This window comes from Procambarus clarkii, chromosome 94 (assembly GCF_040958095.1).
Source record: "Procambarus clarkii isolate CNS0578487 chromosome 94, FALCON_Pclarkii_2.0, whole genome shotgun sequence".
NCBI lineage: Eukaryota > Metazoa > Arthropoda > Malacostraca > Decapoda > Cambaridae > Procambarus > Procambarus clarkii.
The window spans coordinates 721,645-737,634 of NC_091243.1; the positions used below are offsets into that span (position 1 = coordinate 721,645).

Here is a 15,990-nt window from a genome sequence, read left to right on the forward strand (position 1 = left end):
GCCAAGTACTGAAAGCGGCAGAGAGACATTTTGCACAAACTCCCCTGCAGTTTTCAAAATATCCCAAACATCCCAATTTCGAGGCCTGAGCCATATTTTGGAGCCAAATTCAGGCTCTCTGTACGTATTCGCAGTTTGAAATTACGACTTTTTATACCCAACATATGCCAAGTACTGAAAGCGGCGTTTGGTCACATTTGTCCCAAACCTCCCTGCCGTTTTCAAAATATCCCAAATATCCCAATTTCGAGGCCTGAGCCATATTTTGGAAACAAATTCTGGCTCTCTGCACGTATTCGCAGTTTAAAATTACAACTTTTTATACCCAACATATGCCAAGTACTGAAAGCGGCGTTTGGTCACATTTTTTCCCAAACCTCCTCCCAGTTTTCAAAATATCCCAAACATCCCAATTTCGAGGCCTGAGCCATATTTTGGAGCCAAATTCTGGCTCTATGCACGTATTCGCAGTTTGATATTACTACCTTTTATACCCAACATATGCCAAGTACTGGACACGGCAGTGAGTCACATTTTGCACAAACTCCCCTGCAGTTTTCAAAATATCCCAAACATCCCAATTTCGAGGCCTGAGCAATATTTTGGAGGCAAATTCTGGCTCTATGCACGTATTCGCAGTATGAAATTACGACTTTTCATACCCAACATATGCCAAGTAATGAAAGCGGCATTTGGTCACATTTGTCCTAAACTTCCCTGCAGTTTTCAAAATATCCCAAACATACCAATTTCGAGGCCTGAGCCATATTTTGGAGGCAAATTCTGGCTCTATGCACGTATTCACAGTTTGAAATTACGAATTTTTATACCCAACATGTGGTATATTATAATAATAAAAGGTAAACAATTGGTAGTTTAAGAAGGAGCCATAACAAAGTGGTTTAGGCTACCAATTGTCCCTCCCATTAGTGTGTAAGAAGATTTCAGGCAGTTTACAAATATATACAGTCCACTCAATTAATTCTTACTTAGAAAAATAAATAAGACATAACTTTATCTTATTAAAGTCAATTTAAATAAAGAGATTAGCTGCCTGGTGTTTGCCCACACAGCTCTGGTGCCTTTCGTTCGACTCCTGCCCTCAGTTTGTATGTTGACACTGGCTTTCTCTCTCTCCAGGACCGCCGTGATCGCTACTATCTTCGCTATCTTGCGTGGTCCTTACAACATCCTTCCTCTCACCTCTGTCGTGCTTTAACTTTGACTCCTGTGGTTCCTGTTCATCTTCATCGCCTCCCTCTTTCTGTCCGGTTACCACGCTTTCTGTTCGTATTTCTAATGTTTCTCCTCGTATTGTTCCTTGCCTCCGTGGAGAGTACCCCTTCCAAAGTTTTGTACGTCCTTGACCCGCATCACTAAAACTTTTACCCCTCCTAGGGTTCTGAAACGCCTTTTCCTTGAGCACTTTTCTTCGCACTCCCACTCTGTTTCCATCTTCACCGAGGGGTCTAAATCTGCGGACAGTGTGGGCTACTGTTTTTTTCCTGACCGCACTTATATGTGTCGCCTCCTTTCGGAGGCTAGCGTCTTCACAGCAGAACTTTAAGCTGTTCTCTATGCTCTCCGTCTCTTGCTTTCTCATTGTCAATCCTCCTTTGTGATTGTAGTTGACTTTCGTAGTGCTCTCATGGCTGTAGGGTCCTTTAATCCTGTCCATCCGGTGGTCATTTATATTCAACATTGGCTGTTTCTTATTTCTAGTACATTTAAATCGGTAGAGTTTTGCTTGGTTCCCAGCCATATTGGTGTTTGTTTAAATGAGCGTGTGGATGCTGCCTCTAAGGAAGCTATCCGTTCTTGTCCCATCTCCCATAAAGGTATTCCTTACTCCGACTTTTATCCTGTTATTCATTCCTCCATCCTTGCCCATTGGCAGGGTTGTTGGTCGTCTGTAGTTGGTAACAAGTTGCGTACTCTCAAACGTAGTGTGTCCCTGTGTCCTTCCTCCTGCCTCCGTAACCGTCGGTGGGAAACTGCTCTAGCAAGTTGCTGATTGGCCATACTCGCTGAACTCATGGTCACTTAATGGAGCGCCACCCTGCTCCTTATTGTCCAAATTGCGTTGTCTCTCGTACAGTTGTGCATATCCTTGTTGAATGTCCTGACTTCCAGGATGTGCGTGTGTCTTGCTTTCCGACTGCCCCTCGCGGTCACTTGTCCCTCGATAGAATTGTTGGTGAATCGGATACTTTTGATATCGTTCGCCTTATGCGTTCTGTTCTCGTATTGGCATTCTTGGTGATATTTAGCGCCCTGTGATTATTTCGCAGTTTGAGGGTGCTATGTAGCCGTGTAGGCTACATAGGTTTGGTGCCTTCTTTGGATAATTACCTTACCTTTCACTGCATCAACTTTTGGTGAATGATGGATTCATACTCGAAGGTCCTTATTTCATCGTTCTATTTCGTTGTAATGTTAATGTGGTAGTTGTGATATGGATTGTAAAACCTTGCATGTGAGCCAGAACAATGTTATTTGTATATTAAGAAGAATTTGTCAGTCTTGTTACCATTGTTAGAGTTCATGTAGATCTTTGTAAGGCCTCGATATCATTGGTTTTTTTTTTACTCTATAAATCTTGGTGTTTGATGTCATCGATTTATAAGGTTTAGACCCTTGTGGTATGAATCTCGCAAAATTTTCCAGTCATTTCTGTTTAGGACGCTTTAATTTGACTGTTACCATTGAGTTTCTACCATTGATTCTGTGCCTGTTTTTCCCCTCCTATTCTTTCATATGGTACCTTATCAACAGCTTTAGCAAGCAAGTGACATGTGTACCAGAAGTCTTGTTTGAATAGCTGGTTACCATTTCCACAAAAAAGTGACCAGGTTTGTTTTTAACAAACCAATGTGTTATTACAAGATGATTGTCACCTCGCAGATGCGAGGTGAAACTAATCTGACAGTTTTGTGCTTGGTTATTTCGAAGATTTGAGTGACATTTGAAATCTAGATAAACTTGTTATGAACATCTTTTAACTTTAGTAATTTTGGCTGAGAGTTCATTTAAGTTTGGATTAAATTCTAGGCATGTGGTAATTATAAATTTTAGTTTGTAAGGCTCTTCCAGTTTATGGTACTTTTTACAGGTAGTGTATAATACACTACTATCCTTAATTACTTCTATTCATCAGCTTGAAACATTTGTGGTTATGGGATGTCTGGTGTGAATAATGAAATTTTCATTCAAAATATTTGGTAGGACAAATCAAAGTCCAGGAAATAAGGCAGACTGGTGTTGGGGTATCACAGTTCTCTCTCTACTCGGTGAGCAACCTTAACTGTACTTAATCCTGGCAAGGTTGCCAATGTTGGGGTTAACACTTACTCTTGCTCTTACTCTGATTGAGCAACGGTTATCTCCAGGTCCCTCACCGTAGCCCTGCGGGTCTTCACTCTAATCCTCTCGGCGCCACTGCATGCCAGGAGAGTATCCCAGTCAATCTCAACCGGCCTTCTAATTGAGAAGGAGTGGGAACACACTTCTTGTTTACTTAACTGTTGTGTGGCCCGCCACAACCATAGGGCTTTACTATTAACCACAAGGTCGCCAACTGGTGTTTTCGGTGTCCAGTAACACCTCAGTGGACTGGTGGAATTAGTGGTAGCCTTGGCAAGGTCACACTCAAAAGATCAGGAATCCGGCAGGTACTTACTCTTATCACTCTTTGCTTTCCAGTATAATATAGCCACAAGATCAATGGAGGGGATGATATAAACACAAAAGTAATTTTGTATTTTACTTAAAAAGCATGAAAGATGTCACAAGGTCAATCAATAAATAGATCAGCTGATCCTGGCTGTGGCCGGTAGTTCCCACGAATATTATGCACTCACTAAGTGGCAACACCTCCCCTCCTCGTCAATGTCAAGAACAGCTGATCGCCTGGCTCCGCGCGAAAGTTTATTGCTTGTTTTCTAGATTCGCGCGCGCTGTTTCTTTAAGTTCTCCAATATTACTAGAAACTCGCACACTCGAGATTGGCAACAAATAGCATGTATTACTTAGTTACACTATACTTGGGCTCAAACAGTCGTTTCTACAATCAATGCGACAATGACTCACTGTAATGGTTTTACCTGCCCCTCATTCAATGATATATTATGAAGTATTTAACACTGGAGTTTTCAGTACTTTCTCTCGTGGGCGATAACACAATAATTCACTGTACTCACAAATGATTAATCACTGCATGAACATAGACATATATAATGTATATAAATTAGACATCAATAAATGGTAAATACATAGTTTCTGGGCACATAGCCTAACCTCCAAATACTGGCATAATATTATATATAATTTATCACTATATGTTCTCATCAAAGTCTCTAGAAAGATATACAAAACACAGTAAATTTATCACTTGTTCCGGGTGCCTGTACACACCAATAATAAACATGAAAATTATAAGTACTCTTGATAGTACTATCCTGCACACTGGTGCTTTATTGTGACATTGGTGAGACTTGCTCACGACATATAAAATCCTCAGGCTAAATAATATAGCCGAATAATATAGCTAACTAAAGGGGAATGGGGAGGGAAACTGGAAACACCTACTTCAACCTATCCTCCGATGAGAGTTGAGTTGTAGCTCCTGGTCCTTGTGTCGGGAACGCCCCCACACACACGTTGTCGTGTCCTACCGGAACCACTCGTCGTCCCACCGTTTAGCGCGTCGTCTCTGTGCCTTCTTCCCTGCAGGTCCGTACTCTTCCTCGACTTCTTGTAGGGTCGGAGTCGGTCTCCTGGCCGTCGACTTCTCCCAACAACGGCTGCCGCCTACGTCTCAGCTGCAGTCGTCCGGAATCCCAAATAGTCCTCTCTTCCTCTGCTACCCAGTGGCTCTGTCAGCCACTACGCCGTCACGACTGGGTGAACTGCTTCAGACGTCGCCTACGTCACTGCACAGACTTCACTTCTTCTTGCACAGTACCTGACTGGAGCACTTGTTGCTCAATAACCGTCGATTCCCTCTCTGGTTCAACACATGAACTAGGGAAGACCTCACAGAGTACTGGCAGACTTCAGGTGACGCGTAAATCCACGGGAGCGGGAAACAACTGTCAAACTGACAGGACCAATCGTCGCACGTCCAACCTCCTTGACGTGTCGTGTCTGACTGCTGGCGCCAGCGCGGCGCGCTGCCCGGACCCCCTTCCTTTCGTGACGTCACTTTCGCCACGGGAAGTTCTCATTGGCTCTCGGTGCCACATTGCTGTCGGTGACCAATCCGGTGCCACTGACGTCACACAGTTTTGGCGGGGAAACAGGAGAGCCAGCGCCATCTTGGCTTCCTAAAGGGCCTAAACCACAGGCCAAAATATTACTGTTTCACAAATTTCTCGGCTCTCCGAGATCACTCCACTCTCTCCCATATATCAAATCGATGCCTGCGACGTAGAGAACGCTTGGGAAAAGTGGACATGACTCTTACTGCAGGCGTGGGAGAAATATAAGGGGGGGAACACCGTCACACTGGTCATGTCTAATATTAGTTTTTCTTATACTAGAACTTTCAGAGTTGGATTTTATTTTTGACAATAGGTAGTTTCATACTTTCCTATCAAGTTTTAATATCTAGCCCATTATAATTAACTTTTGATTACTGGAACCACAGTGTTCCAGGTCTGGCATTTAGTAAGGTATTGGTGAAAAACCATATTGTATAGATGTTTTAGTTTGACATTTAAGTCAACGTATTTTTTTTTACACTTCCACTAATCTTTCAATGTTGCTTAGCCTTAAATGTAGTCCATACAATTGATAAGTTTAATTTTAGTCAAGTGTAAAATTAAGATACTTTGCAATTTAGTAATGTTAGTTTAGATTTATCAGCTTAATCCAGTTTGGCATATTACATGCAGAAAACTCTGAAGTTAGTGATGTCAATTCATTTTTCACTCTAGTAAGTTATTTATAAATTTCACAAGTTCTTTGCATCAGTAATTTCCAGCATGATAGAATCTTTGCTAATTTCAGGATAAAGTACAGTATAAAGTTTCATTGGAATATTTATTTAATAGTTTACAGTGTAACATCAGTATTGTCTATTTCAGGTTGTGGGAAGCTGCTCCTCCTAGATTCAATCCACTGAAGACTCAAAGATCATCAAAAGGCCAGAGAAAACCAGAGTACCAAGGACAACATCCACCTGTAAAGGAAAAATAAAGTATATCAAACAGGGACACTCATTTTATTAACACTAACACCTATCTATAAGCACCAAAACGCCTAAGTGCCAATCTTTTAACATTGGCTCAGCAAGGCCTACCCCTTACTTCCATTTGAGGCAAGACTTGTTGGCTGAAAGAGTGCATCACATCTTTTGGTTTAGTGCCCAACATGGTGTAAAGCCTATGTACATCATGTTTCAGGCACTAAACCTCTGGATGTATCCACTCTTTCAGTGAACAAGTCCTGTGGTGATTAACAATGTTTGAACATAAGAACATAAGAACAAAGGTAACTGCAGAAGGCCTATTGGCCCATACGAGGCAGCTCCTATTCTATAACCACCCAATCCCACTCATATACTTGTCCAACCCGTGCTTGAAACAATCGAGGGACCCCACCTCCACAATGTTACGCGGCAATTGGTTCCAATGTTTGCACATTGTTAAAGGTCCCTACACCTATGCAATTCTAGTCCATCTATTGGATGGGTAGTAGAGCAGGGCTCTGAAAAAGCCAAGCCAGGGAAATCTGCAGGACTGCCTGGTCCCCTTTATGAGATGGGGTAGGATCAGTACAAACTGCATCAATCCCTGCAGGTTGTAACAGTAGGACTTTGGTACACATCTATAAATGGACTAGATGAATGAAAGTAAATTAATTAGTTGACATAGCTAAAACACTTAATTCCACATACCAACTTTCGTAGATTTGCAGAGTAGAACAACCACACTGAAGCCAGTCAATGCTTTGATGACATTGTAATCTTCCATACCACCTGAAACATTTACCCAAATTAGCTTGTTAAACAAGATTTTACATATGCAGGTTCCTTTAATCTTACAATTAAGATTGTTAGAATTCTCCTTTAATGCTAATCAAGCAAAAACATTAAACTTAGTTTGACTAACCATAAGTACATTAAAGACAGCAATTTATTTTATCTACATGTAAGCATCATTTCAGATTATCTTCAGCCATAATGAGTGATTGTTTAAGTTATAATGTTTACTACCACACTCGCCTAATTCAGAATGTCAAGCAATTAACACCTTCAAACTCAGGGCTGAAGTTCGACTTTCCCATCAATATTCTGGAAGACAATATCTATTTAAGCTTCAAATAAATAAACTAAGTTGAAGTACAGTTACCATTCAATATTTAATTTGTGTACTATACCATCATTAAATGATTCTTTAATTTATGAACATAACCTTTTAAGCTACAAACGTAGATTAAATCCATGATGTCAGTAGACCTCCCAGTTGGGATTCTTTTACCATGTTGTGGCACAGTCTTAAAGCACATCTGGGATCCTCCGACATAAGTTTGAACCCCTCATCACAGCCCTTGTGCATTAGAAATATCACATTGTGATGTGTTATTTATAAATGAATAATTTCTAGCCAAATAAGTAAGAACCATGCAACCAACTTAACACCAGAAGTTAAGTAAACAAATTAAGATTTAAATAAAACATTTCATAAAATCTTTAACTTGCAAATTTATGCCGTTTAACAGTTAGTGCCCAACTTTACATTCACAAATTTAAAGTCCCATTTATTCTATTCAAAGCACAATTCTTGCAAGAATTAACTTTAGGATATAGTACCCACTAGTCAAGGCCTTAAACTAGTTTCAATTTACCCAATTTCAAGGTCCCTTCACAATTTCATTAAATATTTAGGTAAAAATTATGTAAACACATTTTACCTATTAAACTAAATAAACTTACTTTGGCCCTCTAATTCTGACAACTATGCTACTTTCTGTAGCATTTAACACTTCCAGTGATTGTTCTGCAACTGTTCCTGAAGTTATGTTGGAAGGACCTTCTACAACCTGTCAATGGAACATTAAATATGGTTAATAAGGTTTTGCATAGCAATTTCATTTTGTTTAACTTTAAAATATTTGTCATTTTAAAGTTACACTAACAAATTATCTACTTCCCCCCCCCCACCATATCTAATTTATAAATTAGAAGATAAAGCACTTTGAAGCCCACATTTAAGGTTTATATGCTACAAAATTTGTATTTCAAATTTATAGTTTACGATTCCCCTCCCCCATATATCTTTGGTAACATGTATTTGAAACATGCCAAGCAAACTCAAGAGTTGTTGCTATTTATGTCAAAAAAAACAATACGACAGATCTTTCATTCTTGTACAGCCACAAGCATGCGTACCATTTAGGCCAATAACTTTATTCCATGTTACCCCAGAACACTAAAAATTTAACTAGGTACCAATTTTACACCATTAAACAGATGATACAGTTACTCGCCCAGGATTCATGCCAAATCACTCTTGCTTCCTTGCGGATCAAATGGGATTTAATTTTAAATAGATAAGCAAACTGTACACAGATCTAAATGTATTTGCCACTTGTAAAGAACTTAAACCTCATTTAGTACAAATTTATAAAACCCACCAAACCGGGAAGGCTATGTAGTACCACCGAGTGTGGAAGTTTAAGGCACGAGATTCAAGAACGTCTTTAAGGAAAAATTGAAGATTAGAACCACAGCTAACAAGTGAGAACCCAGTTCGGTTGTGACCTGCACTGGCTCCACCACCAGAGTACCACAGAGGTGAAGAACCTGCTAGTCATAGGGAATGAGCTTACCCACAATATTGCAAATCTTCCAAATCTGCGGCAGAGGAGTATCTGACGTAATGGTGGAAACACTTCCAACTCTCGCGCCTCGCTGTCCAGGTGGTCCAACAGGCCACTGCACTTTCTGAAACAAAATATAAGAATCAGCCATCTGCCAGCGTCAGTCTTTTCCAGCCTGCACACTTACAGCCGACAACCCTAGCAACCCGCAGTCCCGGGAACGCACTTCCGTGTGCCCTGGGAGGAAGAGCAAGGAATAGAGGGTAACATCGAAGACTAATGAAAACGAGGAGGGTGCAAGGAAGAGGTAGTAAGGAGAGGTCACAGTAGCACGGAGGGTGAATAGGTTCTAATCAGCTTTGGCAAACTGCCACCTAGGGAAGGAGAGGGGAGGGTGAAAAGACAAGGGAAAACAAGGATGGTGAAATGGTCACTTATAGAGGTTATGAACCCTCCACGAGATATCCAAGTACAGAGACGATCAGAGAAAGATCAAGACAGGAAAGTGAGACTCACAGTCCACATGGGGTGGGCTCACCAGAATTCAGGGAAGAGAACGAATGGTTCGAGAAGGCCGCCTCGGGTGTGTCAACATCACCCCAAAGGGTATGTCGACAGTTTAAATAACCCAACAGGAACACCAGCTCTGTTAAGGAGTCCAGGAGGTTCCTGACATCAGGAAGGGAAAGAGGGACATTTGGGGGAAAAATTTAACAGACTACATTTTACTCAAAAACATGGCCAGCAAAATAATGGATAGCACATGGAAACAGTAGGACAAAGAGATTATCAGTACGAATCAAGAGACCAATATAGTTATGGGCCCCAGCAAGATCAAGGGGGGGGGGAAGGGGAATAAAGGAATAACCACGACAGTTATCACGACGAGCACCAAGCATCGGTTCCCAGAGACAAAGTGGTGAAACCTAAACAGAAATTGGAGTTCATGAGAGTTAGCATAAAACCCATGAATATTCCATTGAAGAATTGACATCAAAAAAATAAAAGGACAGCAACAGAACAAAGAAACAAAGGTAAATAACACAGCATGTTAAAAAAGCTAAAGATCAGAATACGGTTTAGCGGGCCATGGGTTAACTTAGTAAGAATGGAGGGAAAAAAAGAGCAGGACACCAGAGGCAGATTGACAGGGTTCAGGGAGGGGGGGGAGAGGGGCTGTCAAGGCCAGGAGGATAGGGGGGTAGAAACTCTAGGTCAGCAACCAAGAGGGAATTGGGCCAAAAGAAACTTCCACATTAGGGACAGGGGGGCCCCAACCAATAAAATGGGGAGTAAGCAATAGTTAGAGGGCGAGGAAGAAAGGAATGCCGTCTCTTTTCTTACCCGCAGGAGGAGGAGGATGGAGAGGAGCCAGGCTTACGTTTCTGACGGACAGGTGTTCCAGTAACATCGTACTGGCCGACTGACTAGGGTCTTAAGTGAAGAATGGGAGTGAACAACATCAAGATTGCTGGGAGGATGATGGACATCAGCCTGGACAGACAGGCGACGTGGAGGGCCAAGAGGTAGTGGGGAGGGACAGGAAGGATCGGGGAAAACGAAATGACTTGGCAGACAGGGTAGGAAAAGGAAAGAGGGGGGGGGGAGGGAATCCAGAAGGAGATTCACGAGAGATACCTTCCGACCCAGGACGTAAAGGAACAGGGAAGGTGGTGGGCATGTTCGGGTCCAAGCCCTAGAAATGGTTGTGGGACAAAGGTGGGAAGGACGAGAGGTAGAACAACGTGCGAGCATAAGATACGCCAGTGAAGGGGTGGACACTGCAAACCGTGTCTTGCCTCGGGAAAAGTCAAATGATCCTGGTGTTTCAAGTTAAGGACTACTTCAAGCTTTGAGTCGATACACCTGCGAGAGAATGTAGGGTGGGCCTCGCCGCAATTCAGGTAGCGAGCCCGGGGGATATGAGCAATCGTCTTAGAGTGGCTATCGTCCCCACACATGGGGCAGAGAGAAACGAAGACTTGTGCATTTGAGGGCACCGTGCTCGAACTTGCCTCACTTATTACAATGAGTGAGAGGGGGGATGTACTCTTGAACAGGGCATCTGGCACCAGCAAGAATGATAGGTGGCTGAAGGGTCTTACTATCAAAAGGTGATACTATCAAAAGTGAGGTTTGTTTTTAAAAACCAATGTGTCGATATTACAAGATCATTGAATGTGAAATTATGAAAGATTGTCACCTTGCAGATGTGAAGTGAAACTAATCTGACAGTTGTGCGTTTAACCCCCCCTCCCCCACCCTCTACTTTACGTCACGACAACGACAGCCAGAAAGGGAGATGGAACTCATTTAGTAGAAACCTTATCACTAATATCTACAGTATGGGCAATGATAATCTATACAATTGTGTTCTATTAACGTTATTTTTTCAACTTTTAGCTTATGTACACCTACATTAAGTATCCTAATATACATGAACTTTGGTAAAGACTTACTATAATGCCTTGTATACTTTAAGTTTGATGTTGGCGACTATATTACCAACAGGTAATATATAAATTAGATTTTAACTACCTTCAAATACAAACATTTGCTATAATAAAGTAATTATAAAATTGAAAACCAATATAATAACCACCCTTTCACCAAGTTATGATCATTATTCTAATTAACACAATGTTGTACAATATTATAACTACAATATTTTCCAAAACATTTATTCAACTTGCCGACTTCAATGCAACAGGAATCTATCTTATCAATGTGGAGCGGTGATTATTCCTTCAATCCCATGCACCACACTACAAACTTGCAACCAACGTTTCTAAGTTACGTTTGGCTTTAACAACTACAGCCAAGTTGGGAAAAAAAACTGCCTTGCATCACCTTGTTGCTCAAACAAGGTAAACTGGCCAGAACACCAATATATTTATAATCTAGTAACAAGTAAATTTGTAGTCAAGACACAGATGGTGCCAAGAACCTTATTAAACATTCCAAAACACTGAAAAAGCTCGTTTCAATAAAATTAGAGAAACTACTCTAAAACACCACAATATCACTATTTACAATAAGTGACTTCAACTAACCCAGAGTTTTTAATAAAATTTAATTTCAATACATTGCAACAGCCATTTCAGATAATGCGTCTCCACCTGTCAAGAGAAAATAAATACATTTTAGTATACTTTGTTACTATTAAGCTTACAAATTATGAACTTCGGTACTTTAATATTCATAAAGTGCTCTCAGTATAACAAGTCACATTAGAAAGTTTATGAAACTTACAATAACATTTGCACACCAAACCAATAGATACAAATTAAAATAATTACATAATAAATTTGACCATGCAAGGGAAAGTTTCAAGAATCTAGTAACATTGCACTGATCAATGTCACATTTACCATTAATCTCACCCCTTGGTCTGACATTTAACATCTGACGGCCATTATGGTGTGTGCAACGAACATTTTAACAACCATATAATTTTTATTATGCAACATACTAGCTAAAAAAATTACTGAGCTACCAGTAAGGACAAGTTATGAACTGCCTTAGCTACCTCATCCCTTGTTGGATTTTACCTCAATAAATTTATTTCAATGAATTGATTTTCCTCAGCCAATGGATCACCTAAGACTTGTGTACTTCATTGACAATAGAGTATGATTACTACAGAGACTATTGAGCCTGTATATCGAGTAGAGATTAATCATTACAGTGGCCAGTTTTCCATAAGTAAAATAAGATTACCTCTTAAAATAACAGCAGCCTACAGCTTGGGGTTACATCAAGAAGAGCAATTTGAACGTTTGTCTTTACTACTCCAACAGGTATGGCCACAATCAACTTTCTGGAAATATTCACTCAAATTTTTAACAAAATTGTGGACCATAATTATTAAACTGCAGTACCACATTCATTGTGCATCAATGTTAATTGATAATTATACAATTTAGTAGAATCAATTTTGTTGTCTAAGCCAAGATACTAGATTATAAACCTAATCATTGTCATGCCCTTTAAGACTGACAATACGTTAATGCTAAATTACAATAGGCACAACTTACAACCTTTAAAGTATTTTGACAAGGAAATATCTATGGGTTTGACAACTCTCCCAAGGGAGATACAAGCCTATGCTACACTTTAATTTCATTTTCTTTTAAATAAAAGTTATATTACCTAATTATTTACAACTTCCCAAGACCGAAGCTGGAAGATTCACCTCATGCTGTCAATCTTAGGAAACAGGTGCAAAGACTCGCAATATAAAAAAGTAGCATTGGCATAATTAATAAAACTACATTTCACAATAGTAAAGACTGACTGACTACACAAATCTCCCTGGAACTACCAAACTGATTAATTTTATCTAAATTTAATGGAACAATTGCCTACTTTTGTAAGTACACTTTGCTCTGGTTATTTTTTGGTATCTAAAGTAGGATTCGGTCACCATTTCCATTAAATATTTAAAGTGTTGGTTCCCCAAAATTATATAAACAAGGCTATCATGCAAATTTACTTTGCAAATTAAGCTCCTAATATAGGAGCTCCAGCAACTCTGGATACATGGATTTTTTAAAGCTTTCCAAACCTACCACACTACTGCTAAGTTAAAGCACATTTAATAACTTACAATGGATAAAAATCAATAGTTTAAAAATAGTGAAAAGGTCTTACAAATTACTAAACGTCGCAGAAACATATATTCTATTTTTTGGGCTGACTTAAGGATGTTAATTCATGTTAAAGTGAAGGGTATGAAGCCCATACAAAAATGGTCATCAACACATGTAATTTGAAGACAAGCTAATTTAAAACTAAAGCTTAACATGTGCAGCATAATATAAATGCTAAAAATATTACCTTGCCGTAGATCACGAGGAGGACTAAGTCACAATCACCAATCAAAATTGCACGAGTAGTAGCTTCAGTGAGAAAAACCAACACCCTGAAAATAAAAGTTTACACTTTAGAAAGCAGTTATACAACACTCATTCGCCCAACTAATCATGCCAAGGCATGGACACTACCGATTTTATCTGCTTTAGAGGATATTTAATACCAGCCAATAAGTCATTCTTTATGAAACTGCTATTAATAAAAACGGTACATTGCAAGTCAGACAGGATGGTACCAATTTCTTCACACTGAAAATCTATAAGTTTGCAAAACTGTCAAGAACAATAAGTTAAGTGCAACATTAAAATGGTTTAAAGAGAGACTACAATGCAGAACAAAACTAGAGATGCTTATCCCCCACCCACAGTTACAATCCAATGGAACAGTCCTACTAAAGCCACGAGTGCCAAGCTTTGCTGCCGTTTAAGATAAAGCTTTACAAAATAAGGAAATGGAAAAGAGGGGGTACCCGAGAAACTGCCAAAGGGGGGGGGGGGTCAGATTATCTGTACCTTTTACAGTTTAGTGTAGACTTTTCCTCCCCACAGGATCTGGGTCTTGTCCACTCCAACGTCGGCCAGAGTTGGTGCCGGCTGCTGTTTAGAATGGGTGCCATCTCATGCTATACATTACTTCAGGAAACTAGTGCCTCACTCTTCGCCATAGGGTACATCAGCTCAGGACCTCACTAACATGTTGGGAGGCAGTCAAAGACTAGCCAGTCAACAACTTGGGCTGGAGAGCTGTAGCAGCCGAAACAATTTACCACCTGCAAATACAATTTAAAGTGTTAATTAAAACACTTTCGCGCTATCCGGACGCATCGGCGCGTCCCGTTCCGTCTAACGTTAAAATCAGCTTTTCGAAAATCTGGCACTTAACAGAATTTTCTCTTACAGGTCTATTCCATTCTATGCTAAATCTGACTTCTCTGATCACTGTTCCCTAGCTCACTCCCTATTTCGATGTCATTAATTTGTGTTTCCCTGTTAGTTAACACTAAATCTAAAATATTTTCCCGCGTTGGTTCCTTAATGTGTTGCGTAAGAAAACAATCTTCAATTAATTCTAGAAAATCTTCTGCTTCACTATTCCGTTTTGTTCAACCAGTTTATTCCACTAAAGTTAAAGTCACCTATGACAAATACTGTTAGATCTAGATGCTCTAGATATTTCATTCCATAGATCCTTTGCTTCCATTCTGTCTAAATTTGGTGGCCTATATATAACTCCTATTATAATATTTGCTTTCTTTTAATTCTATCCAAATAGTTTCTGTGTGTGGCTCAGTTTTTATTCCCTCTTTGAGACTACATTTCAAGTTGTCCCCAACATACATGGCTACTCCCCCTCGTCTAATATATCTGATATAGTTTAAATCTATTTATTTTATGTTCAGCTAATAGTCCTCCATTTTCTACATTCATCCATGTTTCGGCATGTGCAATATTCTTTTTTTCTGTGCTGACAAGAGCATTTAATTCGTTAATTTTATTTCTTAGACTTCTCAGTGTCACTCAAGCACTTAGATCTGGGTCATTGGCCTCCCAGGCAGCTGTTGTTGGCTGCATGTGGCACCGGCCTGGGGGGGGGGGTGGAGGGAACGTATGTTTATTTATTTATTTTATTTATTTAAATACAAGAAGGTGCATTGGGTTGTGAGAGTACATAACATTGTTCTTACATTCTTGTAAAGCCACTAAGACGCATAGTGTTTCGGGCAGGTCCTTAAGCTAACATAAGGTAAGATTTTAATAGGTATATTGTAGCAAAATTTGAGTTCAACATAATAACTGATGGTACTGATTACTCTGGTGAAGTTGAATGTCGTAAGTACTAATACTGGGCGAGTGGGTAGCACAAGATACAGTGTGAGTGAAGCACAATGAGGTGAAACTATCAAACTGTGTGTGTGTGTGTGTGTGTTTGTGTGTGTGTGTGTGTGTGTGTGTGTGTGTGTGTGTGTGTGTGTGTGTGTGTGTGTGTGTGTGTGTGTGTGTGTGTGTGTGTGTGTGTGTGTGTGTGTACTAACCTAGTTGTACTTGCGGGGGTTGTGGTCCCGCCTCTCAACCGTCAATCTACTAGTGTACAGATTGCTGAGCTTCTCGAGCTCTATCATATCTACATTTGAAACTGTGTATGGAGTCAGCCTCCACCACATCACTTCCTAGTGCATTCCATTTACTAACTACTCTTTCACTGAAAAAGTTCTTTCTGATGTCTCTGTGGCTCATTTGGGTACTGAGCTTCCACCTGTGTCCCCTTGTGCGTGTGCCACCCGTGTTAAATAAC

The 15,990-nt window shown here is 40.1% G+C and overlaps 1 protein-coding gene and 1 long non-coding RNA gene across 4 annotated transcripts in view; one reads left to right on the forward strand and one right to left on the reverse strand.

Moving 5' to 3' along the window:
- LOC138359924 (uncharacterized) overlaps positions 1-15,990 on the forward strand; it is a 148,652-nt gene that overhangs the window by 7,296 nt on the left and 125,366 nt on the right. The gene's annotated exons all lie outside the window — the stretch shown is intronic.
- Positions 6,029-14,476, reverse strand: LOC138360023 (uncharacterized). 3 transcript variants are annotated; one of them, XR_011226176.1, is made up of 8 exons: positions 14,211-14,476; positions 13,663-13,747; positions 11,877-11,942; positions 8,833-8,947; positions 7,937-8,043; positions 7,226-7,294; positions 6,899-6,979; positions 6,029-6,181 (listed from the first exon to the last, which is right to left on the reverse strand). XR_011226176.1 is itself a non-coding variant. In XM_069319931.1 (7 exons), the coding sequence occupies exons 1-4, from the start codon at positions 14,312-14,314 to the stop codon at positions 7,964-7,966; spliced, it is 384 nt and encodes a 127-aa protein (XP_069176032.1). In that variant the 5' UTR covers positions 14,315-14,476; the 3' UTR covers positions 6,029-6,181; positions 6,899-6,979; positions 7,226-7,294; positions 7,937-7,963. The 3 variants fall into 3 exon arrangements, 2 of the variants coding, with proteins under 2 accessions (XP_069176032.1, XP_069176033.1); XM_069319931.1 differs by lacking the exon at positions 11,877-11,942; XM_069319932.1 differs by lacking the exons at positions 7,226-7,294; positions 11,877-11,942.

Excerpts from the sequence above, each read along its gene's own strand:
- LOC138360023 (XM_069319932.1), bottom strand. The coding sequence starts at position 14,314 with ATGGCACCCATTCTAAACAGCAGCCGGCACCAACTCTGGCCGACGTTG. Across the intron at positions 8,948-13,662 it reads TCCTCGTGATCTACGGCAAG|AAAGTGCAGTGGCCTGTTGG; the intron begins GTAATATTTTTA and ends ATTTTGTTTCAG. Across the intron at positions 8,044-8,832 it reads GAAGATTTGCAATATTGTGG|GTTGTAGAAGGTCCTTCCAA; the intron begins GTAAGCTCATTC and ends TTCCATTGACAG.